General features: G+C 35.9%; 1 protein-coding gene across 7 annotated transcripts in view; it reads left to right on the plus strand.

Annotated features, from left to right (window-relative positions):
• The window catches only part of FGF14 (fibroblast growth factor 14), a 357,381-nt gene that overhangs the window by 232,047 nt on the left and 97,962 nt on the right, over positions 1–27,372 (plus strand). For 5 of the 7 annotated variants that reach the window (XM_032442012.1, XM_032442015.1, XM_015851494.2 and 2 more), the window contains one exon: positions 23,852–23,962. The exons of the other annotated variants lie outside the window; for them this stretch is intronic. In XM_032442012.1, the coding sequence (XP_032297903.1) occupies positions 23,852–23,962 (111 nt within the window). The remainder of the gene's footprint in view (positions 1–23,851; positions 23,963–27,372) is intronic. 7 annotated transcript variants of the gene reach the window in all.

A 27,372-nucleotide genomic window follows, 5' to 3' on the forward strand; every position in this document is an offset into this window, starting at 1 on the left:
TAAAAAGATGCTTCTCTAATTTTCATCTGCATAGTTTATGTATAACTGAGACTTGAATTCCTCAACCTTAATTAGTACTTTGTATCTACTCATACAAAATTCTGATGAGTTGAAAAATTTTACCACTGTTATCTGTATTCCAGTGACTACAAAATAAATGATCTCTTGAACTTCATTGCTCTATTTCTTTCTTTCACTTTTCTTGCTACATAATCAGAACAAATGCACTGAAATATTTAGTATTTTGTTCTGAAGAACATTTTAAATTGTGATATTTAAGCCAACAGACATAAGACTCCATCAGCTATGGAGTCTCTTTCTATATGTAAGAGGTTTGCATGGCAAGATGGGTTTCCTGGATTTTAACTAGGCTCCATGTGTCCGCTGCAAGTATTGTCTGGCTTGACTCTGATCAGTCTTGTACCTCAAGTTGTACTTATGACATTAGTCTATTATACATGCTTTACCCTAGGCTTTTGCTTTCATGATTACAGGATGAAAACTTATGTATGTTGATCTTTCCCTTCACATATTTGGGGGTGCACAGAAAAATAGTAATGGATTCCTCTGACTGTTAATCCCTTCCCATAATCTTTTCAGTTATCTTGGATAACTTAGTAATTTGTACATAGAAAACTGTTCCTGGAGTTGAAAAAATTGAGAGTGAATCATCTTTGGCAATGAAGGTAGTCTGAAGAAATGCAAGTCTTTTTTTGTTTCTAATACACGTTTACATGTTCTTTAACTTAGCTTCAGTATGCTTTAATAAATTGAAACTAGCTTGGAAATTATTGCCAGTCAAATACATCAGCAGCAATCTTCACTACCAAGCAAATTATTTTCTTAATAAAATGTTTATCTCGATCTTCAAACAGCCTGCTGCACAGATGATTTATACCTCTTTAATAAATGTTAAAAAATGAAGCCTTCATTACTAGCATAGTCTTGGCTTGCAAAGATAAACAGTCTGGTTTCTGAGAATTTCCATTTTCTTACTTTTTTTTTTTTTTTTTTCCTCTCAGAAAATGTATTTGTGCAGAAGTTTCTTCACAGCTCAAGTCTTCTAAGATTAGGTTGTTAAATCCTACTTCATTATTGATTCTACTTACATTTTAGTTTTCTAACAAGGAAGAATGAACCATCATTTTAACTCTGGTGCCCATACAATTGTTCTAAAATAAATGAGAAACCCATTGAGAAGCCCATTTCCAGAGAGCCTTTTTTTTTTTTTTTTTTTTTTTTTTAATGTAAATTTATTCAGCAAATTCTGTTGTCTAAGTAGCTTGTAGGTGTTGAACAACAGTGAGGATATGATGATGTTACTACTCTAAAAACAGATCTTTCGATGTAACACGTGATTCTGGAAATCTTTGTGAAATTAGAACATAATGCTCTGTTAATACAAAACATTTTTATCATAATCAATACAGTTCAATCTGTCTACAATACCTTCTTATCAAAGTTTTGTGTTGCAGATACAATGTTTGAGATGAACCAGTAGCACAAGCAAATATTTCTGATGGTTTATTAATTTTGTTTGCTAGTTTGCTGGATATCACTGGGCAGATTCTATGCTATGTTTGTTGTGGATAAACAGTCATTAATTTGGGATCTGGTGTACTAGAACTCAACTTCTTTGCAAAATTCCAGTAATAGCAATTAACAAAACCAGAGTTTGAGCAGCCCCAGTGGTACAAGCGTAGGTGAGACGGTGAATCTGACCTTGAAAAATAAAATGTTTACACATAAAGATTCTTAATTGTGTGAGTTTTTTTGCTCTTAACTAACTTCATATCCTGTTTTTTGTTTTTTTGTTTGTTTTTTTGCAGTTGGATTTTTTTTTTTTTAATGTAGCTATGGCTACATAGATGCAAGATAACCCTGTTTTCTACTCTTTTCTATCAAATACTTAAGAAGTAAAAGGATAGAATATGAGTAGTTAAAGGGGAGACACATTGCTAGTAAATATTGGAAGTGCTGGTAAATTACTGATGCTGTTATTCGAAAAACACTCACTACAATTTTGTCTAAACTTTAAGAAACTTATACAATGTTGATGTGTGGAAAGGGTAAGTTAAATGCATCTAAGAAATTATGTATAGATTAAGTGAAGTTGTAAAGAAAAACTCTTATTTTTTGTAATTATCTATCTCCTGATATTTGTATTCATCTAGTACACAAATTTGGTTGTCTGGAGCAGTTGTATTTGAATTTAGGCTTTGTACTTGATGATGAGACTTGTCATATAGACTATATTTCTTTTCTATTTATTAGAGTGTATTTGTTTGAATAACAGTTTATATTCATAAAATGGTGTGATAAATCATAAAATGGTGATTTCCAGATAGGTTTCTACTATCACATGCAAACAGTTTTGATATGTGTTATTTTATTTCTAAAGCAGCGCAGCTGTAACAACAGAGCACTAATGGCACAACTCTCCTCTTGAGTCCAAAAGATTGTGGCATAAAGTGTTCTTTTTTAGAGATATGTCATAGATGTGTAGGAGGTGAAAAAATGTTTCTTCACTTCTGCCATAGTATCAGCAATGTCTCACACAGTGGCTCTAATATGTTGACAGCTTGGTGAGTCCTGAATGCCTTCATGTGATTATGAAGTTGAATTTTGATCCCCGTGAAGGCTTTTTTGTTGTTGTTGTTTTTTTCCCTCTTTTTTTTTTCTTTCTTTCTTTCTTTTTTTTTTTTTTTTTTTTCTATTTTTTCCTTTAAGTAACATGAAAATTACACAGTTATGGACTCCACTGCCCACTACCACAGGAACAGAAAAGTGTCCTTAGCAGGCTATTTTTGTCTTGTATTCTTTGCTAAGCTTCAAGAGAAAATTTTCATGATGGACCAGACCTTGCTTTTTTGTTTGAATACTGGATGAAATCAGACTTTCTGCATTTGGTATGTGTGATTTGCTGTGTTGATTCTTCTCTCTTCACTTGTTTGGTGATTTTTGAACAGCTGTTAGGTAGTTGATTGGTCAGCTCATTTTGGATATTATTGGTTTGTCTATTTGTTTTCTGGCATCTAAGCTCCCGTTTCAGTAAAAGGTGAAAAGATTGAATTCAAATTTTCTTTATTGGGATCATTCATACCCTGTATTTGGAGCAAGACAGAAATTTTCCATTTTGCATTCCCAAAGGAGAAATACAAATTCTGTAGCTCTGAAAACAACTTGCCACAAGTTTTTCCTTCAGATTTCAGCGGAGTTGCTTCTGAAAGGAAACAAAGTAGTTCTCCAGATATCCCAATACAAAGTTACAGATATTTATTTTGTCATCCTTCAGTGATACATATGTAAAACTGAAGGAGGGATAGCCACAGTGTATTGAGCTGTTTTTCACTTATCATATCATAGAATCACTTAGTAGTTTGGGTTGGAAGGGGCCTAAGATCATCTAGTTCTATCAGCCACCCTTCCATAAGCAGACAAACCTTTCACTAGACCAGGCTGCTCAAAGCCCCACTCAGCCTGACCTTGAATGCTTCCAGGGAGGGGGCATCCACAACCTTGCTGGGCAGAAACCATAGTGTTTGCATGCCACTTATACTTGGGTAACTATTTGTCTGCAAATTAAATGTAAAAAGTGTTGGAAGGGAGAGAAGTTATTTTAATTCTCTTAGCAGCAGGGCATAACTATGATACATAACACATGCAGAGCAGCTATGATATTAGAACACAGAACCATAGAATCATAGAGTGGCTTGGGTTATAAGGGACCTCAAGGATCATCAGGCTCCAAACCCCTTGCCACAGGCAGGGTGAATAACCTCATATCTAATATTAGACCAGGCTGCCCAGGGCCCCATCCAACTTGGCCTTGAACACCTCCAGGGATGGGGGATCCACAGTCTCCCTGGGGTTGCTCCTCTGTATAATTGTGACAAGTGCATAAGGCACAGATGTTGCTTCCATAAGCCCCTGAAATCTTGTAAAGGATATAGCTCTTTCTCTGGTGTCGATGCGGCCATAATTTTTCTTAGCTCTGCTTGTGGCTACACTTTAAGACCACTCAAGAAACAACAACAGCAACAAAAAACACCCACAAACACAATAATTGAGACGTGGTTTGCAGTATGCTTTATAAGCAGCTCCTAATTGTAGTACATAACAGTGCTTTGGAACTGTGCTGGCTGCCTAAAAGCTGCAGCTTGGAAATCAGAGTAGTAGGAGTATAAACAACTTCTTAAACAAAGCTGTCATCTGGGAAAACAAACCAACATTTAGTTTTGGAGGATTTCACACTGCTAAGCATGCTCTATTTTCTATTTTGTCAGAACAGCGATTCCAGTCACATTTGATATGCACATCCTGTCTTGGCAGGCTACTTAGCCATACTGCTAAGATACCTGACTACCAAAGAGAAAAGAATAAAATGAGTATACCTATTACATTCCATCTAAAAAAACTACAGTAGATTTATAAATCTTACTGAAAAAGTACTGTAACATAAAACAGTCAAGCTTTAACTTTTATTTTACTAGTTGTGTAATGCCTCTTATCAACTTTGCTCCTACAATTTCATATGTGAAAACATAACCAAGGGGAATAATAGTTTGTTTGTGATACAGTACTTAATGGCAATTATGTAATTTCGGTCAGTGGAGTGGCGCTGGCAGCAAAGTCAGGCTTCACTATGAGTGGAGAGGCATTTAATGATGAGCAGTGCTGGAAACTGTCTGCAACAGCTCTGAAGTGCAAGCTTATTACTCCATTCTCAGTGTATTTCACTGAGTTTATTTTTCTTACAGCTTTCTGCTATTAAAAATTTCAGTTCTGTAAAGGCAAAATAAATTGTAAATACTTGGTTCTGGTTTTGTAAGGTAGGAAGATGCTGCCGACCCGAACTAAATATATATATATATTTATACAGATTTTGGTAAACAAACTTAGACATGCTGAATCAATTCCCTAATTTCTATAGATACAGAAGCTTCATGCATCTTTCAAGACTGATATTCAAATTTTGCCACCTTGAGCTGAAGAATTTGCTTTTCATTCTGTTACTATACTTAGCAAGTGAGGCTTTGAAAGCAATTACTGCACATTAGAAGTAACCCTGGCAGTAGTGTATACATGAACAGACTTTTGATAAGGAAAAAGTGCATTTAACACTTTAAAGAAAAAGCATATTTTTGTGCTTTAATTGCACACAGTTCTTATGTCTTTCTGGCCTTCTTTACATTTGTAAGTTTTAACAATATGGCTTTAACATCACTTCAGTGTTGCTGGTGCTCAGGATGTTTATGACACAGTCTTCTATGACCTCTACACCTGATCCCTTTCTACACTAATGCTAAAATGTACCAGTGAGCAACGATCTGGTAAAATTGCTATTACATCCTTAATATGGTCCATGTTGCTAATTTGACTTTATTTGCTAAGTGCATAGAAGGAGCTTAGTGGAATTTCTCTTGAGATGCGATATCTGCCACTACCTAAAATTCCAAAATCACCTATAGCTTCATGCTGTCTTCAGTAGAATGTGATATCCAAGGCAGAAAGATCTGGCAAAAGGTAGGTAAGTAATGGTGCAAGTCAATGACTTGGTGTATGTTGAGAGAATAGTGCTGTCATGGTAGACTTCCTGGCTAGTCCTGAGCAAATAGGCCACACAAGTTGCATAAGATGTAGTGAGTGACGGTCAAAGCTGTACATCATGTTACTTATTTTCTGTAATTTGTACTTTTAGTACAGAGAAAGATAATACTTCTGGGGCTGTTTGTGTTCTTTTTAAGAAGCCAGAATGACCTTAGTACTAATTTTACAAATCAGTTAATTGACAGGAACGGTTATAACAAACGCAACTTTTCCAGTAATCTTGCAGATAAAAGGTCATTTATTTCACAATTTAAAAAGAATAGAATTTTCTACAGTACTAAAAGAGGTAATTTTGTGTTTCCAAACAATAAAACCAATGCAGCAAGTGCTTAGCTTTCTACACTTTAAAGCTGAATCAAAACCAAATCTTCCTTTAAATTTACGTTTACTTTAAATATATCAAAATGTTTCTATAGATTCTTTAAACTGGCATCTGTTGGAAATAATCTGTTGGAGGTTTTCATTTGAAATGCATTTTATTTTTTTCTAAGTAAGTGCCAATGATTAAGCTATTATTTGTTTCATAAGAAGCTAGACTTCATTTAACATATAACTAAAATCATTCTCCTGGTCGGTCTCTTATTGAGTAGATTCTGAAAAACACAATGCTCAGCATTCAGACATATTTCAATACACTGCATTGGTCGTCTAGCATACACTCATAGAGGACTTGTTCTATCAAATACAGGGTAGAATGCTGAACTTCAGATGCTGAGGTAGAACAACAAGCTACCTTTAACGTCACGAGATGTGTAACTTAACAACTTTAGTTATCGTTGCAGTCATTGTAAGGAAGCAGGGCAAAGTATGGTACATGGTTTAGCAGCTTTACATTTAATTAAGAACAGTGACAGTAGGCTTCACCTTTGCTGAGGAGAACGGAGTGGTGCATCTATGTGCACGGAAAATTTGAAATTAGCTATTATTAGCTACTAATGTGGCAGAGCTGAAACTCTGCCCTGAAGAGTCTCAGTAAGAGATACTTTTGAATATCCAGGTAATTAATTTTGTGACTTATTCAAGTGATCTTCTGTTGTGCTGTGTTTAATTGCATTTTGTTTTGTTCTTTATCTTTGTAACTCATTGCTTGTTGGACTGATAGTTTTTATTTTATCTGAAACAACTTCACTCTTCTGTCAGGTTTGGATCAATTCCAAGATTCCATCAGTACAGAAAAGTTTTGTTAAAACTTTTTGTTGGAGGAGTGTCTTGAGGCAGGATAATTTTTTTATCAATCCCCAGGGCATATCAAACAACTCTGTGGCTAGAGAACATTTCTTTCTACATAGAAGTTTCAAGTTTAACTTCCTTTTCACTTTGGTTCAGACAAAAAGGCTTTAACCTGTATCTCCACTGAGAATATTTAATGCCAGACTGCTAGTTATTCCTCTGTGAGTAACTCAGATATTGTTTTTCCCTGGATGAGCTGAATGCCTGTGGCACTGTTGTACACTGTGATAGCGTGCTAAATATTTATGCAATCTGCTTATTGCTTTTGAAGGATCACATCAAATTGTTTTTCAAGGGATTATATAAGAAAGATATCTATTCAGGATCAGGGAAATAATCATACTTCTGGAGTGCTGAGGGTTTGTTCCCCTTCAGGTTTATCTTTAGTGAAATGTTTACTATTCCCTTGTGTTTCTTCAGACTTCTGTTATCTCCTCAGACAGTCATCTTAAGTGATTGGAGAGAACCAGAATTACTGAGTACAGACATTTTCCAGGTTTCCCTAAGAGGCAATAGTTTAAGATGGAATTTCTTTGAAAATGCTCTAATTTCATGATAGAATTTCAGAGGGTTTTGACATTGATCGCATTCATATGACTCACATTTGGCAGAGGAGTTTCAGTGTAGTCATCTACTACATCATGGATTGTTTGTTGTGGTCATTTAACATTAATCAGAATACTTTTTCTGGGATATTTTGATTGCACTGAAGTTCCAGTATGCTTTCCAACCCATCATAGATTGGTAGCCATGAAGTTTCTTATGAGATTCACTCAAATCAGATGTAAATGATTTCTATGTAGACAGCAATACTTGACCATCTTGTGAGTTCATATTTTGACTGCCATACTGTTAATGAAAGAAAAAGTTATTAATAGGGTGGCATTTTTAAGCAAATGTCTTCACTGTTTGTGAAGGAAGCCTCGGAGGACTAGATCAGACATATGCTAGACTAGAAAAGTTAATAATTCTGCTTCCAAAGTCTACTCTAGAAGGAGGTTGCCTGAGGAAAGTCTAGATCTGTGAAAATACTATGAGTCCAAAGACCAAGCTCTTGAAAGTTCCTGGACAGGCTCTCTGGAAGAGTGTGAGCCTGAGCTACTGGAGGACCCACCCTTGCATCGGAGTGGCTGCCCTTCTTAGAGTCCCAACTCCGTAGAGCTGAAGAGAGAAAAGGATTTTTCTCTCATGGAGAAGCATGGTTTCTAATGAAGGAGTGCTTTATGGTGGAAGAAGTAGGTCTTAATTTTAGCTCTTATCACTAACATTTATCATCATTTAACACTAATGGAGTATGGACTTTTTTTTTTTCTTTTTTCTTTCTTTCTTTTTTTTTTTTTTGGAAAAAACTCAAGGCATTTAGCTATTTAAGAAATTCTAAAGACTTCAATATTTTAGACCTTTGTTGGAGTCCCAACACTATATAAAGTAATCTTCATATTGATTTCCAATTTAGTTCAGCTTTAATTGTCTCAGAAGATTGAGAGAAGTCTTAGGCCTCTTTCCAATATGTAAACACTGCCACAGAAATGTTTTGTGAGTTCTCAAAGGGGATAATTCCGCTGAGAAATTATCTTTTCTGAACCACGCAAATCCAGTAGTTAGCATGAGTTGCCCAAAATATAATTTGAAAGCAGATTATTTTATTTAGAATTGTCTGGAAACTGTTGATGAGGGTGTAATTTATTCTCCTTCCAGTTGCATTCATCATTACATGTTAAAGTGCTGAGAAAAGTTTTTATAAGCTGTCATTCTGCTACACAGATAGAAGGCCTATGACAAGTGATGTGTATTTTTGCTGACATCCATGTATTTTATTAACACTGACAAGGTTTTTCCCCTTGCCTCCACTCCCCTATTTGAAGCTGCTCTAGTAAAATCCTTCAATTTGCCTAAATGGTGGAATTATTACTGTTATATTATACGAATAAACACACTAAGTTAAATGCAAACTCAGGGTAATAATTGTTCTCTGACATGCTTGGCAATTGTGGTTTCTGTCTATCCACTTGTTAATTGTGTCTTTTCCAGTCATTGTGCGTCCTTTTATACAGTGTTAGGTATGGGGGCTTCTATACCCTCGACTGAGGCGCAGAAAACCTCATTTTTATTGCCACTTTGGGCAAAGCATCCATCCCCTTTGTGCTTCTGCTTAGTTCTCTGTAAAGAAAGAGTGATGCTGATCTCCTGTGTTGAAGAGCTGCCTGGAAATCTGCTGGCAGCTAGAACCGATAGCAACAAAAGTTTTCAAAGGAAAGCTTCTGGGACAATTAAGAGAATCAAGAAGCAATCTGTATTAAGCCTTTTGTTTTCAGATAGACATTTTCCAATTTTTAATTATTTTTTCTAGCTTTGAAGTAACTTTCAATTTCTAAGTCACTTTAATCTTAAAATAACAGTATTGAGCAATTTAAATGAAATGCTTGCTCTTTGACTAAGTCATCTCGTTGTGATATGAAAGATTTTAAACTCTTCGACTTACTTATGTTTTTGTTTATTTGTTCTCATGTGGAGAAATCATGCATTGCCTGCTTTGGTATATTAGAGAAAATGGAAAAACTTTTATTGCATTCTTTACTACTATTTTTTTTTTTTTTCCCCCTTTAATTCCTGAAGAAAAATGTGGCTCTTCTGTTTTGGAAACAGAGGCTAGCTGTCCTATTTCAGGCAGCTCCTCGTGATTTGAAGACTTAGATATGTCTTTTTTTCTGTTGTAAATATAGTGGCTAACATCACTGTTCCCATACATCACCTAACTTTAGACTTCTGTCTTTAGCACTGGGTTCTCTGTCCATTGCATGCATTTGAGAAACCTAAATGCATACGGTATAAATATTTTCTGGCGGCGTGATGTGAATAGTTTCTCAGCTGTGTCAGTCCTGTGTAATATGGCTTGCTACTAATTATCTACCTCATTGTTGTCATGAGGGAACATCTAAAATAAAATAAAATAAGAAATAAAAATCTCTGTTGCCTTGATATTACAGTGGGCAAAATCCCACTGATTGCCTCAGATAGGGAGTGGCCATGATCTTTAGAATTCATTGAGATCAAAGTCATTGCTCAGCTGCTTTCCAGTGTTTTGTGCTTTCTTTGCTGTGTTGCTATGTTCCCTAGAAATAGCTGAAGTGATACTTCGATTATAAAGCAGCAGAGTTCTGGTTTGTTCACAAAAAAAAATGCACTAAAAAAATCTGCTGTAAGTTTTGTAGCACAGCACAGCTGCAGTGTGAAAGCAGATGGGGAGTGAAGTAAAATAGGAGGGTACTTGCTGCACCAGGGACTGCATGCTGCCATCATGTCACCAGGAGCATGACAGTATATTAGTCAGGGTGATGAGAGCTTTTAACTTCTCTTTCCGCTTTCCTGCTCTTCCTTCTCTGGTAAATCCATGCTTTCCATAGCACTAAAAGTAAGTTCTTAGAAAAATAAAGTGTAGCCTACTTGACAGGGCCACTTACATGGATTTTGATGAAGAACTTAATAAAGAATAATCAAAGCCTACATATGCCCTTCCTTTCTGTAGAGAAGTGAATGCGACTTGTGTAGCAAATTTGAGCAAGATCTATGTCAGAAACTTCTGATGTTTTTGTGTGTAGAGATAGAGAACTGCTTCAAAGGCCTCTAAAAATCATAAAATCAAGGAATCATAGAATGATTTGGGTTGGAAGGCACCTTTAAGATCATGTAGTTCCAGCCCCTCTGCTATAGGCAGGGACACCTCCCACTAGACCAGGTTGCTCAAAGCCCCACCAAGCCTGGTCCTGAATGCTTCCAGAGAGGGAACATCCGCAACTTCTCTGGGCAATCTGTTCTAGTGTCTCACCACCCTAACAGTAAAGAATTTCATCCTCATATGTAGTCTAAATCTACTTTCTTCAATTTTAAAGCCATTTCCTTTCATCTTGTCACTATGTGCCCTTTAAAAAAGTCCCTCCCCAGCTTTCTGGTAGGTCCCCTTCAGTTACTGAAAGGCCACTAGGTCCTCACAGAGCTTTCTCTTCTCTAGACTGAAGAGTCCCTGCTCTCAGATTGTTCCAATAGGATAGGTGGCCCTCCTCTGCAATTGATCCAACAGCTCAATGTCCTTCATGTAGTTCATATACCATGGAAGCTTCAGTGAATATGAGTGTTTTATGAATTAGAAATATCCTTTCTGTTATTATTTTTTTTTCTGGCTACCTTTAGGAGTGGGAGAGGTCCTAATAATAAGTTGAGGTGTTAAGTGTTTCGTACTGTAGTTAATTGTTTATGAGATACATGCAAATATGCATGTGAGATGTGATGTAATAGTAAACCATACCAGGTTTCAGCTGTAGGCTTGTACACAAAGCACTTCAGCATCTATGGTGAAGATAAACCACCAGGCACTGTACCAAATGGCTCAAGTAAGAGCACGAGTGTTAGAAAACAAAACCAGGGCTGGCAGGGATTTTTTACACCCAGCTTTATCAGTGCAAGGGTTTTGAAGTTAGTGTGCCAGTGTGTTAGTGTGCTGATGGGACTAAACCAAGAGGCTGCCAGCTGAGCTCAGCACTGCTGCTGGTGGGGCTGGGCACTGTCAGACCTGCAGCTGGACTCAGCAGACCTTGCTCTCACCCTGGGAGGCTGAGGTGCCAGATGTAAAGCTGAACGAAGCCAAGGGCAACATTCAGTTGAACGTTGTCATTAGGACACACTGTCAAATTTACACCAGTAGTTCCAGCTGCTTGGTGATAGATATTCATTAATACTGGGGATATCACTGGAGAGTAACCTGGAAAAAAGAAAAAAAAAAAAAAAAGACAAATTGTTGTGGAAATCCTGGGTTTGAATTTCCTTCTTTTCAATCTCTAATCTTTCAGCTTCAATTAACATTTAAGTTCTCAGTATAAACTATATGCAGGAAGCAAAAAGAGAATTTAATATTAACATTCAGAAAGCAGTGTAATTTGTACTTCCTAACTGTGCCTTTTTGATCTTCTGAATGCCATCTGGCAGAGCAGTGTCTCAGTCTTTGCTGGGGTTAACAGGATGCTGCTGAAGTACAAACAAATGAATCCAGAGAACTGAATTGATTTCTGTTTAAAACATACTAGTTGAATGTGTGTGTTCTGCAAAGGAGTTTTCAGGACAAGCTTCCAAATAAACGGTGGAGTGGAAGCTCCGTTTGTGAGAAACATCAACAACTGACAGATTAGGATGCTAAGCAAACTAGTTTAAATTTAGTTGTGCCCATATGGCAGCATTTGTTTATAGTATAGGTGGGTCTCCTAAAAAAAAAAAAAAAAAAAAAAAGAAAAGAAAAACAACACATAAGAACCTGAGAGGGCTATTTGGGTCATATCATAAATCCAGTCCAAGCAGTATAGTGTGGGAGAGTCTGAAGTTGTTCTAGGGAGGAAAGGCTTGTGTACAAACTTCAGTCTCTCCTGAGAATGAACGGTGCTGAACAGTGCATGATGGCATGTTCTGGGTGTATAAATAAGCTCACTTGGATGTAATTTTTTAAATGCATTTTTGACCTTTGCTTTATAAATGAGTGAAATCATACCTTTAGCTGTCCATTTCTGCCCACCAATATGAAGGTTCAAGTACAAAGTAATGCACCTGGATAGGGGCAATCCCAAGCACAGATACAGGAGTGGTGGTGAGAACAGCCCCAAGGAGAAGGATGTGGGGGTGTCATTTGAGCAAAGACTCAGTTTAAGCTGGAGATGTGCACTTGCAGACCAGAAGGCTAACTGCATCCTGGAAGCATAGCCAGCAGGTTGAAGGAGGTGATTCTGCCACTCTACTCTGTTCTCATGAGACCTCATCAGGAGTACTGCATCCAGTTCTGGGTCCCCTAACACATGAAGGACATGAGGCTGTTGGAGCAGGTACAAAGGAGGGCCATGAAGATGATCAGAGGGCTGGAGAACCTCCACTACAAGGACAGGCTGAGAGAGCTGGGGCTCTTCCGCTGGGGAGAGACTTTTTAAAAGTGTGTGTAGTGACATGATGAAAGGAACAGGCTTTAAAACTGAAGGGAGTAGATTTAGACTACATATGAGGACGAAATTCTTTACTGTCAGGGCGGTGAGACACTAGAACAGGTTTCCCAGTGAGGTTGTGGATACCCCCTCCCTGGAGGCATTCAAGGCCAGGCTTGGTGGAGCTTTGAGCAACCTGGTCTAGTGGGAGGTGTCCCAGACTATATAGTAGGAGGGCTGGAACTAGGTGATCTTGAAGGTGCCTTCCAACCCAAATCATTCTATGATTCTGTGATTCGGTGATAAGGAGTTCAGGGTAACTTGCTCAGATGCAGACATCCATACATGGTCAGAGGAATCTCACTTGTTTGGACTTTGGAAGACACAAATTACAAGTTGTGGAATCTGTCTTGTTTAATACCTTCATATATGAAATTGTAATTGGCCTTTTTAAGAGAGAAGGCCAGATGTGGCAGGTGATGATACTGTTGTATCTATTTTTGACCAAGTAAGCAATGAAAAGGGAAGCCCTCATCACTGAATTGTGATTCAGCAGACTTAAGGAGTACGTTTTGGTTTTAGTTTTAGTTTTGCCAGTTTTGTATTACACATCTTAGGAGAAAACACTCATTTAGAACTGCCATGGATCTTCAGTCTGAGTTACTGCTCTACGAAATGCACTGGTAAGTTGTCAGTTGTTTTGATTTGTTGTATACAGTCAGAAATCACAGACATTACAGCTACTTCCGTAGTAGCTACTAGATGTAGTTTGTATCTTTGGTTAAATGCACTATTACCATAAAGATAATCTGAGCTTTTCCATAATTTTTAAAGGAGAACATCTGTGGCTGATATTTGTTTTATTTGTTTTGTTTACTCAGGTTTATGGATGTGTTTTATTATTAGGCTGGACAACAGGAAGGAGTGCAGTTTTATGTCTTCCTGGTTGCTCAACTTAGGTAGAGATACACAGTTAAGAAAAGATGCTGGGCTGAAGAATATAGTAAGCAAGGAGTGAATGATTGTATGTGAGAATCAGGGCAAAGTGAGCTTGTGAATTGAATAGACTTTGAAAAGGTACTGGAGATAGATGTATAACCAGTTCCTTATGGAGAGATGGACTGGAAGAAAAGGAAGATAAAAAACACATCATGAGGTCACTGTGAGAACACACTTATGTGTGATGATTTTTTTTTTTTGGTTGTTGTTGTTGTTTTGTTGTTGTTGTTTTTGTTTTGTTTTGTTTCTTAATTGTGTTTTAATAAACTTTAGCTCTGGAGACTGAAAGCCCTTTCAGTGGTTTTTGTGGTATTTTAGGGTATGTCTCCATCAAAACTAGCTCTGAGCTCCTTCAAAACCCAGCAGACCTTTGCAGTCTTTTGAGATTTTGTAGAATTCTTTTAATTTTTGGAAGTTAAAAACAGGCACTGTTTAGTTCACAGTGCAAATGAGAAGCTGATATAGTCACTACTGACTACATCTCCACCATATAATCAGAACACTCCGAATCAGAAGATTTACTCCTTATGAATTAACAATCTACATATTTTCCAGTAGGTGCTACAAGTATAATTCTATTTAGTATCTGGTTAATAGCTAAACTGTATGGATTAAATAGCCAGAGAACCAGTGTAATCATGGTGAGACAAATGCTCAATTATTTTTCTCTCCAGAAACATTCACTGGCTTTAAAGGAAGTGGCCATTTGTATCAATTTTGTTCTGGCTAAAGCAAGGTAATACTAGTTATTCCTAGTAATACTAGTTAGAGAGAAGCCAGGTGACAGTGTTCATAAGACAGTCCCTCAGATAAGGGTTTGGTAAGTCACTTTATATGGCAGTTTTCAAAATCCAATGATTTCCTTAAAGCCCAGCTCCTGGGGTCATTTCAGAAGAGTCTACGTTTCATGGTAGCAGAGATGGGCAAGGAAACAGAAGGAAGAGAAAAAAAGAAAAAACACACACAAAAATTAAGTCATGACCCAATTCAAACCTGAACTCAAAAACCAAGCAGGAAGTACCTCCAATATAGGGACACTGCTTTGAAATACAGATTATAGAAGAAGTAAATCTGCAGTGCTGAATTGGAAAGGGAATAGACTATGTCCTTAAAGTACAGGGGATTATTTTCTTGTCTCACTGGCTGAAGATCAGTTTTCCAAGCTGCTTCTCTTAAGACTACCAAGTGCATTTAATACCACAGATTATAAGATCTTGCAGTCTGTGGGAAGAACAAGATTCTTGTCTTTCTCATTTATAGAAACTGGAAAAAAAAAACAAACTTGAAAATCAACAGTGCATATCTTCCTTTGCTGTCCCTCCACATTTTTGCATTCTTGCAGATGTACAAGTGCTTGTACACAGAGTAGAATCTTCTGCAGGTCCCTCATTAATTAACAGTTACACTGAAAAAAAGAGTTTGTGTACTAAATTGTTAGAGCAGATAAAAAGTGAGTCATGTTTCTGTTGGCTTTCTAATGTGTGTATTTCAATCTATCCTAATCTCAGCTCAGTTCACTCAACCTAACTGAAGAGGAAATCACAATTTGTGATTTTTTTGTGATTTTATAAATTGCTTACAGCAGTGACAGTAAAAGTTAAGAATGCTGCCTTAAGAGAAATTTGTAGTCTCTACATTTTAAACCTGGAGAGGCTTATGTGCTATTTGGCTACTGAAGAAAATTGAACCTCTTTGCACTCCTATGAGCCTGCAACATATATTGCAATTCTTTGCTACTGCTTTGAAACTAAATAAAATCTCTTTTATGTCAACTATTAGCAGTGTAATTTACCTTCTTGCCTGCAGTTTTAAGGCTATCCTGTAGTCAAAAAGAAAATTTTCTTGAAAATAATGCCTGCCTTCAATATTTTGTGCCACTGGCAAGACACTAAGAGTAGGTAGAATACCCTCTGTTGTGGAGATACACAGTTCAGAAATGATTATACTGCTTATTTAAGCAGAAGGAATATACTGCTTCATTCTGTTTGCTTTTATGTATTCTGTCAAGTATTAAATGAAAATAGTAACAAGTTAAGGACCCCTGCCACTTGGCATTATTGAGGGAGATTCTTCTATATAATAGTAGAAAATAGAGTGTGGTTCAGAATATAATACATTGCATTGCAAATTATCCTGCTATCTTCTTTTCATTGAGCATTGCCATGATAATTTTGACTACTTTCTCAATAGATTTCTTAGGCCAAATTTTCCAAATTTAATTCTAAGTCCATTTATGAAAGAAATACAGACTGATTTCAAATATTTCATCACTTTGTGATACAGCATAAGAAAAGAAACAATCAAGATTATAAAAATAAATGTAACGTTTCATCATTTTATTCTAAAAATATGAAATATCTAGGAAATGGAGAATCAGATTAATTCTTTTGTTAAGTCAAAATTTAAATGGTAATAGAGCCTGCCACATTGTGGTGCCTTATTATTTTCTAAAGTTTGGTTGTTCATGAAGCATTTTTATAGAAAGCTACCAAAACGGAGTCTGCTGCAAAAATGAGGGCACCAAAATTGCCACTTCGGTAGCCGTTGTTTAATGTTTCTGTTTTAAAGAGAAATGTTAAAACAGTATTTTGTATGATGTTTTATTGTCTGAATTCTGAAACATGGTTATATTAGTTAGAACTGACATGTTCAAGTATGCTAGGAATTCCTAAATAAAATACTATAATGTGGTTGAGGTTTTTATCTATTTATTTATTTTTGAAAGGCAAGAAGGTTAAATTAAAACAGAATATATTAGGACTTATTTAAAATTAAAGTTAATTGGTTAATTAAAATAAAAATTCCAGTAGCATAGCTTGTGTAATATAGAATTTAGACAATAGAATTTTCTTATTAGCATTTCCAAATAAACTTTGAGAGCATGAGTACAGTTGTTCAAACATGAATTTTAGTGTCAGTGGAAGATGTTGCTTGTAAGGCAACTGTCAAATCCCTGAAGCTGTAATTATTGTTATTTGGGTACATATCACCAGGTAATTTAGACAGTGAGAAATTAGAAACCATTGAATTTCAGTGTATTAGAAGAAATTGGGCCCCTCACTACAAGAAAGATATCGAGGCCCTGGAATGTGTCCATAGAAGGGCAACAAAACTGGTGATGGGTCTGAAGCACAAGTCTTATGAGGAATAGATGAGGCAGCTGTGATTGTTTAGTCTTGACAAGAGGAGGCTCAGGGGAGACCTCATTGCACTCTACAACTTCCTGAAGGGAGGCTGTGATGAGGATGGGTTTGGCCACTCCTCCAAGGCAACAAACAGGACCCAAGGAAATGGTTCAAGTTGTACCAGAGGAGGTTTGGATTAGACATAAGAAAATACTTTTTCCCTCAGGGAGTGGTCAGGCACTGGAATGGCTGCCCAGGGAGGTGGTGGAGTTGTTATCCCTGGCAGAATTCAAGAGGCATCTGGATGAGGAGTTATGAGATATGGTTTAGTTGCTTGGGGTAGCAATGGTGATGGGAGGACGGTTGGACTAGATGATCTTGTAGGTCCTTTCCAACTTTGTGATTCTGTGATTCTATGATTCTAAATATGGATCAACTGTGGAAGACAGTACTTGGAGAGAAATCACCAACAAAACTGCATGTCAGAAGATCAGAGTAGTTGAAAATGTACAATATAATGCAGTAGGAAGAGAAATGCAAATTATTAAAGAAAGTTACTAAATCTAAACTACCATTATCTGCCTAAAATTCGTGTTTGGAAATCACGTGGTTTGATAACAGTCTAAACCTCTTTCCTTCCCAAGAAATACCCTAAAAAATAAGATAGCTGGTTGAGGAGACCGCTATCAATTATGCTATATGCAAGTCTATTAAATCCAATCACCCTGTGAATCTGAACAGATAAAAATTATCACAGTGAGAAGCCCAGTTGATGTAATTCTACTGGCAATCACATTTGCTTAAGGAAAACCACATAGGAAGAAGTGAATTTCATGCAGCTAAAAATATACTGTAGATCCTAGAGATATAACATCAGTGCTCAAGGAATCCTGTCTTGCAGTTTACATTAAAAAAAATTCCCAATAGATAGGCAAGGACACTAGCACAGACGGTATGATTCTGTGCTTTCAAGAAAAGCAATCATTTTGCAGAACTCTGACTTGCTTTCATAGTTTACGAAGATGGTGGAAATGTGAATGACAGTGCAGACAGATAGGACTTTGTGTCTCTCTTAAATGTGTTCTCAATACGAGGTTCTGCGGGAGATGGGTTTGTGATGTTAGGCATGAATGGACAAAAAGTATAGTTAAAAATAAACACCAAAGTTGAGTGCTCTGCAATCATTGTGAAGACAGAAAAATAAGTGAACACAGAGAAATAATCTGTCTATACAAAGCTACAGCATTTCAGAATAAGTACTATTATTACTTATGGGAACAGGGAATAATGGAAGCTATTGCTTTTCTGAGTTCACATTATGTCCTTTTACTGTCTGTCCTGAATAGAGCTAATTTTTTTCAATGAAAGACATTTTATTTTAAAGACTAATTAGGTTTAGTTTTCTGATGTGTATTATTAGATATTGAAAATATTACTGTTAGAATAAGAGAGCAGTGATATATAAATGTCCATATTGTATCATTTCCTATTAACAAAGAGAGAAAGTGAAAACAACACAATCAAAAAATTAGAAACAGAGTTTCTGATTGTCAGAGAGACTAACAAGACAGTTATAGGAATAAAAAAAAGAAGTGTGTAAGGCTTTTGAATGAAAGAGCTGTGTCATAAGAAGAGTTGCAGGGTTTAATATTTGAAATGCAGAAACTTGATGGCTTTAGGTGAACATTCAGGTTTCTGTCACCTTTAAATGAAGCACAGAATCTTCCAGTTTGAACTGTTTATCATCTTTGTGCTTTAAGAAGCCTTCCTTCTTGATTGTGTAACACTTATCAGAGGATCCTGCTTTTCTGAGTGTTGGGGTGATTGTGCCAAACCTGCTCTTTTTCACCACTACCAAGATTAGGAGAATGATTAAATTCACTGTATTGACTGAACCACTCAGACTAGTGCTAAAAGTAAAACAGCAACAGCATGCTTGAGAAAAGAACTACTTCTGGAATCTGGGAAAAGTGTTCCAGTAGAAAAAGGAATATAAATGAGAATCAAAATAAAAAAAGGAAAGTGTCATTTCACATGGGATTTTGTCCCTTCTTCTGAAACTGGAAAATATTTCTAAATTACTAAGTATAACTTACACATTTTAAAGTTTTGTATGATCTTCAGACATTAATATGGAACAGTAATGAGCTTCTGCATGAAAATGAGGTGCTGGAGGCTACCTTCAGCTGTGTTCTAATGCATAGATTCTAGTGTGTTGGGCAGACTGGCTTCATCTGTGAAGACCACATCATTCACAGTCCAAAACTCTACAGTACACCATTATCAGGATACTTTTTTTTGCGAGAGACATGAGGCACATCTATGCTTTGGGTGGGTGCTGTGCTTCACAATTTCACAAGAAACATGGAGGTTCCTTCCTTCCTTCCTTCCTTCCTTCCTTCCTTCCTTCCTTCCTTCCTTCCTTCCTTCCTTCCTTCCTTCCTTCCTTCCTTCCTTCCTTCCTTCCTTCCTTCCTTCCTCCTTCCTTCCTTCCTCCTTCCTTCCTTCCTCCTTTCCTTCCTTCCTTCCTTCCTTCCTTCCTTCCTTCCTTCCTTCCTTCCTTCCTTCCTTCCTTTTTCCTGTTATGGATATTTCAAATTAGGTTTAAAAGAAGATACTTGAACAATATTGACAGTGACATAAGAGAGCAAAAAGTGGCAGTCAAGGTACATTGACTATTCTGGACCACTGTGAGCTGTACTTTTAGTACTGAACTGTTTGAAAGTTAAATTGCAGGATGGAAATACAACAAATAAAATAAGTGCAAGTAAAATGCGAAGGACCCAGAGCTGTCAGTGGTTAGCATGGGTTTTATGCTGTTCTATATAAGCAAAACATACTTCTTGATATTGCCATTTGTGTGACTCATTGAGGAAATTGTGTCAGATAGGTAATTGACTGGATAATGCAGTTTGTTCTCCATGTGAACTGTTAAGAGATTAAGTCAACACTTGACATTTTTTTGTGAGGTCAAATGTATTTAGGGCATTCACTCAAAAGAAAGAGTATCTAAGTAGTGCCGGGCCAAACAAAAAACAAACAAAAACAACAATAACAACAACAAAACTCTGGTAAAGAGTAAAAAATTACTTTAATTTATAACTTCAATGTTAAGTCTTAAACTATTGCACCAAAAGCGAAGACTGAAGGAGCAAAATCACAACTCTAGTGGATTTAAAGGATTCCTTTTTCATGATAATAAAGTACAATCGGTGCCCTTGCTGTTTTTCTATTAGCAATGAAAATTCACCTATGTCTGAACAGAAAAGTAAAAGCTGCAAAGTATTTGTAATTTTTTTTTCTTTGTTTATTTTAGAACTATACAAATTCTGAAGGGTGAGGGAAGAGGAGATGCTAAAACTATTCTGTTTGTAATCAGAAAACATTTTGTTTTATTATTTGGCTGTATTCTCTTGCCTTTCTCTTTCATGTAGGAAGAAAAAGGCATGTGTGGGATGTTAAGGGTAAGGGTAATTGCTTTTCTGTTTAACTGAACTACTGCAGTGGGTGTTACAAGCATCAGATACCAGGTGCACCTACAGAAAGACAGCATCAATCTTTTGGGTGTGTTTTGGCCACTGCTCTTAGCATCTGCTTTCCAGTAGACAATAATAATACAGGTGCAAGCAGGAAGGATTTGGGAAACTCGTTCGCAAACTGTTTGAAGCTGAGAATGTTTCTGTAACAATATCAAGTGACAATGGGTAGATAAAATTCAGGGACCAGAGGATTTCTCTGTGCTATTTGCTGCCCAAATGTTTCAAAAAGGACCTGAAAGAATCATTTGTCTTTCTGCATGGAAAAGGGATACATTCTTTGCCTGACAGGATTGTCTGTTTCTTCTTGAAGACAATTACCTTGAGGCTATTCAGAACAGTCTTTTTGACTATTGCTTATTATGAGGTTAACAAGTCATTGCACACAACACCAGCACTAAATTTGCTTTGCCTTTTCACTAAGATCAAATAAATACCATGTCTTAGTGTCAAATTCTCCCAGTATTTTGAGCACTGTTCAGCTAAAACATGTAGTTTGTCTCTTTGATTTATAGATCGAAGGTGCTCTTTTAACTAAATATGGCAAGGAAGAATAAGTAAAAAAATATCTGATTCAGTTTCCTGACAATAATTAAAGTTTTAATTGTGCTAAGGACAGAGTCTTCAAGCAGTAAAGATCTTCATGGGAGAGTGGGTATATAGGATTCTAATAATCCACAGGAAAAAGGTTAAAATTTTCAACTGCTACATTTTGTGGGGAGGGAAAAAAAAAAAGAAAAAGAAAAAAAAAAGGAAAAAAAAAAAAACTTTTTCTGCTACATTTTGCACTAAAGAGATCTGCATGGCATAATCAAAATATTAATCAGTGTCACATTATTAATAGTGAATTTCAGTTTTTTATGAAATATCTAAGTGAGACATTTTGTGACAATTTTGTTCAGTTCACTGACAACCTAAACTAATAAAACTGTATACCTCATGAGATAAAACATATGACTAGAGTCCTTTTTGTTAGTGTTTTAATAGTTACTATTTTGCCAAACTTGAGTGAATGAATAAATGGGGGACTCATGCCCTACCCCATCGTATGAATCCTGAAACGCATAGCTTTTCATCAGATTATTTTCATTCAAACATGGTTTTTGTCCAGAGGTGTGGCTGATGCCCCATCACTGGAGACTTTCAGGGTGAGGCTGAATCAGTCACTGGGCAACCTGCTTTAGCTATGGTGTTCCTATTCATTGTAGAGGAGCTGGACTAGATGGCTTTTAAAGGTCCTCTCCAACTCAAAGAATTTTATTATTCTAGTATGGGAAATCTGGTAAAACACAGTTAACTCTAAATAATGCTTCTGGAGAAAATGATTATGTGATTTCTTGTTAGTAAATTTTATTAATAAATTTTAAAAAATATAGATTGAACAATGTTGAGCATCACTTCTAAATTTACGTACTATTTCCATGAAGCAGTAGATGTAAGCAGTAGGTTGACTCTAATTAACCTTCTGTGCAATGCTTTCTTTAAGCTAGATGCTTAAAGGTTTTTTAAAGTTTATTGGGATGTAGGAATGGTTTTTCAAAATGCTTTTATTTTTCTTGCAAATACTTTTCTAAACCTGTAGTTACAGAGATTTTCTTAAATTATTTCCTTTTGTCTTTTAAGGTGTAATATATATATATATATGCATAAAGCAAGTATATTTAACTGCCAGAAGTATAGAGGGAAAGTATGCATTGAAATGAGCAGCGTCTTTTATTTTCAAATGATGAAAATATTTTTGAGTTGCCTGATATACTTAAGGCTCTAATCTGAAGAAACATAAATTTTGTTGTATTTATATATTGTTTAATTTATTTTTTTTTAAATATTCTTGTGTAAAGATTGAGAAATTTTTACTTGTAACAATCCCCAGAAAGCAAAACTTCTAGCTAAAAGCAGAAGAAAATAAAATGGACAAAAACATTTGATGTGCTTAAATGTTAATCACAAAATACTTATACTGCTTATTTCCATGCCTGGAAAATTTTGTCAGCTAACATTTCTAGTAACAGTTTCTATGATATTTACAGTTTAATCTTATATTTTAAATTTAGATATTTTTATTGTTTCAAATGACTTTGTGTATTTAAGGAAAACTTTCAGTTTTCATAAATATTCCGTGAACTGAGCCTCTGTACAAAACTTCAGAACATTCCATTTAGGGATGGGTTTTCTTATTAGTGTTTACTTCTGTCTTCCCTTAGGACAATGTAAGTAACCCAGCTTGACTGATAATGAGAACAGTTATAATCAGTTGTAAACTGGCCTCAAGTTTGCATGAAAATTGTTTCCGCCTTACTTAAAAATTCACTATATTATTACTTATCTGTCACAAAGCCTTTATGATTTTAGTTCATTATTGCAAAGCTGTGCATGATGAGATATAGATGCTTTTAATGCCATGTCACTACATATACATCATTTACTTTACTGAATGCCTAAAGTTGGGCCTAACAGTTTACGTGTAAAAATATAACTAACAGTATCAAGTATGAAGCACAGGTAGTGCTGTTTGGTTTGTTTTTTTTTAAGATAGGATGTCTTTTTCCTCAGCAAAGAACTAATTCTGCAGCATCTTGATATGTGGTTTTGTAAAGGCACTGTTCTTGAGATAAATAATTGTCACTTGGTAGTCCTCTACTCAATGCCTGACGATTATTTACACAAATGCAGAGTTTTAAATAGTGGAGCTTAAATGTTCAGCCACCTGAATTTCCCATTTACTTTTAGCTTACTCAGGTATTTTTCATTTTGTTTTCTGGTATAGAAGGGTTATGGCAATGATCTTGCTATTATTGTAAATGTTGCTCCCTGGGGGACTGGAGAGGACAAGCGAATTGTATCTGACTCTAGGCTGGTATTTTGGGAACTTTCAGGTTACTATTACAAAATGTTGTACCAGACAATTATGTGACTTTGGTACAGTGTGAAAGAAGGCAAATGTATTCATGAAGGCGATCTTAAAATTTATGTGAAGTATAGTAAGTTACTAACGTGTATGAAATATTTGTGGGTTTTAATTAATTAATTTATTTTTAAAATATTTTCTTGATTTCTGCAAGGCTCTCTACTTGTTGCTGAGGTCTGTTTATTTATTTATTGTAGAGCTTAATGTAGTTTAAGATTTTTGACTGGGTGCTTGGGTTACTATTTTTTTGTGTTTGTTTTACCGCTGTTAATTTTAATTAAGGACATTCAAGGCAAATAAGAGGATATGAAACCAGAGTAATAATAATTCTGTAGAATTTTTCTCCATTTCCACCAGCAACCACCCTGTTCTCGTACAACTTTAAGATAGCAATGCTGCTTCATCAAACTTCCTTCTACAGTCAGAGGAAGTAGGGATAACTCTTGGAAAAAGTTTTGAGGCTAGTGACAAAATATGTTTGTCTTTCAGATCCCCAGCTCAAGGGTATAGTGACCAGGTTATATTGCAGGCAAGGCTACTACTTGCAAATGCACCCCGATGGAAGTCTCGATGGAACCAAGGATGACAGCAGTAATTCTAGTAAGTGACTGCCATAGGGGAATGTCTTAATCTCACACGCAGATTGAATCATTCAAGTGTATACATGCAGACACAGTTTAAATGTTTTTGGAGGGTTTTTGAATGTGTTTTGTCAAAAGGAAGAGGGTTCTGCCAATTGGAAACCTAGTAACCACCGGCACTTCTTGTACAGGACATTGGTCTAAACATTTTCCCTCTGAAGGTGTAAGTGCCAATGAACCTTGGGGGTGAGATATTTAGGCCAGCTTTTTCTTCTGATAGCTTTATAAAAATGATAAAATTCTGTAATGTTTTTGAAATAAAACTATGTATTTAACAGGAATTTATCTTCAAATTAATAACCAAAAAGAGATAACGAATCCAAAATTATTTGCAAATCTGATCATGTGAGCCTTGATTCAGCAAAACAAATAAATACTTGCTAATCAAAATCCTACCCAAAAGCGTATGCTGAAATGCCTTGCTGAATTTGGGCTGAAGATTGATCATCCTACATTCTGTCCCTATACCAGCAAGAATTCCAGTGGTTTAAACAGGATTTCTGCCAGTGTAGAGAATGCTACAGTAGGAAGTTTTCAAAAATACTCTAAACAAAACTGGTCTTGAAGGGCAGTGTTGATCACTACTTTGGTGTTATTTTCCTATGATACTGCCATTCAAGGTATATACATGCGACAACTTCAGCTGCAAATGTTAATTAAGCAAACCTATTCCTACTTTAGAAACACTTGAGTTTTAATTTTTAATTTAGCAGAGAATATTTGTATTTTGTTTAGTACAATGACAATGGAATCTTTAAGTAATTTATTTGTATGTGTTCTTGGGGTGTATTTAAAGTATTTTTAATAAAAAAGATTTATCTGATTATCATGCATTTATAAATAAGTCTTTAATTTCTTAAAAAAAGGAAATGAAAGATGGAATTAGACTGTAGAAATTAAATTTAGGGATTTGAGGTTTCTCCTTGAGTGAAACTCCCTGTTTTACCTGTTAATGCATGGCTCTCGTATTTAACATATTTCATCAAAAGATAGCATGATCATTTTTTATTATTCTACTTTTTTAGAACTGAGAAAAATAACTGATTAATCTGCTCTGATGTGTATTTCTCTCTCTCTGCTCAATTTCTAAGTGGTTTTTTTTTTGTTGTTTTGATTTTTTTTGTTGTTTGTTTGTTTTGTTTTGTGTTGTTTTGATTTTTTTCCTGGTCCTTGTTGGTGCTGTTTACTTTTCTTCCCTTTTCCTTGATGTGTTCATGCCTCATGCCCACTTCTGTATTACATATAATACTAAGAAGTATTTTAGAGAAGTTTTATTTTTACAAAGGTTTAAGAAAGCTGTCTTAGAATGCAAGCTTCTATTTCTCTCTCATCTCTCATCTCTTTCTCTTATTTTCAGCTTCAGTGAAGAGGTGTGTATGACAGTGAAAATTTTGGAACATTTCATGTCATTTCTACTTTTTTCTCTTAGAAAACTACCATTATGCCATAATTTCCTTGTTTCACTCTTGTCAGTTTTACATATCTTTTTTATTTTTGCTTACTATGTTATTTGCCCTTTCTCTCCTTTCTTCACCACCTTCTGGATTTCCATCTGTCTTCATATCTCTAACTCTTTTCAGTTGTTCCAAAATTCAGAATAAATATTATATATTATAAATATTTATAAATTCGGAACTTGTCTAAAGCCAACTAAATACCTGATAAAAGTATTTCATATTTTGAATAAATGCTGTTAGGTAATGTTATATTTTACTTCAACATTACATTTTTTGCTAAAGTGATACTTTCTTCAGAGAATTTTTTTTCTCTCCCGCTAATGTGCTTCATAGAATCATAGAATCACTCAGGTTGGATTGATCATCAAGATCTAACCACAACCTTTACCTAACTCACAACCCTGAGCTAAATCATGTCCCTGAGCACCACATCCGAACAGTTTTTAGGTACATCCAGGGATGGTGACTCAACCACCTTCCTGGGGAGCCCATTCCAGTGTTTAACAACTCTTTCTGCAAAGATTTTTTTCCTAATATCCAGCCTAAACCTACCCTGGCACAACTTGATGCCATTTCCCCTCATCCTGTCACTTATCACCAGTGAGAAGAAACCAACCCCGCTCTCAGTGCAATCACCTTTCAGGTATTGGAGGAGAGCAATAAGGTCTCCCCTCTGACTTCTTTTCCCCAGACTAAGCAGCCCCAGTACCTTCAGTCACTCCTCTTAGGGTATATTCTCCAAGCCCTTCACAAGCCTTGACAAGCATTTCACAAACCCCTTAGTAGTACAATTTTATAATACTGTTGATTAAAAATGTATTAGACCATAAAGATGTATAAAATCAGTGTGTTTGACAGGAAGACATACAATTTCCACATTAAATTCTGATAGTATATAAACTACTATACCAAGAGTTGTAAAGATTGATTCATTTGGTATATTCATTAATATACAAATATAAGTGTTTATTTTGTGCTGTCAATCTTTCTCCTCAGTTCTCTTCTCATTCCACTCTATTTCTTTCCATGTCTTTTTGAACTTTTTGGTTTCTTTCCTTTTCTTTATTTCAGAATATTTTGTTTTTCTTTTTGTACTTAAAATAATTTGCTTGTGTATTTAATCGTTAGCCTTCTGATCTGTTATTTTGTGATCTCCTCCTTGCGATAATTCATGTATGATGCTTATGGCAAATAAGTTTTTGCAACTGCAGAGGAGGAAGCATGGCCCCATACTGCTGGGTTTTGCTTGGGAATGGGAAAAGTGACCACTGAGCAAACAGTCAGCCTATTTAATCCACCCAGTGAGTGAGAAGATATATTAGATATCAGTAGGACTGAATGTATGCTTACCTTTCATTTGAAGTGGTTTTTTTAATATATATTAAGGAAGGAAATTGAGAATCATGAAGGGCATGCATCTCTGTCAGCCTTCCAGGCATGTTCTGTACTATTCAGTGTCACCAAAGCCTGTGAAGGAGTCCTCATCAACTTCACAGCTTCCAGGTAGCTTGCTGCTTTGGAGAAGCCAGAGTGAATAGCAAGTGAGAAAAGAGATTTTTGTTTTGAGCAAGGAAACTGAGTCTTAGTCATTCTGCTACTTTCTGTTCTGCTGCAATTTATTGTCTCAAGCAGATAGAAGACTGCCTATATATTTTACATATACACTAGTAAACTTATAATAAACATACAGTATTAGAGTCCCAGCGTTACAGTGCATTAGTGTGTGGAAAGACTGAAATGTGGTCTGTTCAGATTGTTAGCACTTTTTTTTTTTTGTCTTTAAAGCTCCTTGGTAATCTTTTTAATGTGTCTTTTTGCTTTTATCTGAAGTCAAAATGAGTTCTACCAGTGTTTTCAGTCAGCTGATGTAGTGTAACCCACTGTAGAGTGTCTGCAGTTGCAAACCAAATGA

This window comes from Coturnix japonica, chromosome 1, assembly GCF_001577835.2.
Source record: "Coturnix japonica isolate 7356 chromosome 1, Coturnix japonica 2.1, whole genome shotgun sequence".
NCBI lineage: Eukaryota > Metazoa > Chordata > Aves > Galliformes > Phasianidae > Coturnix > Coturnix japonica.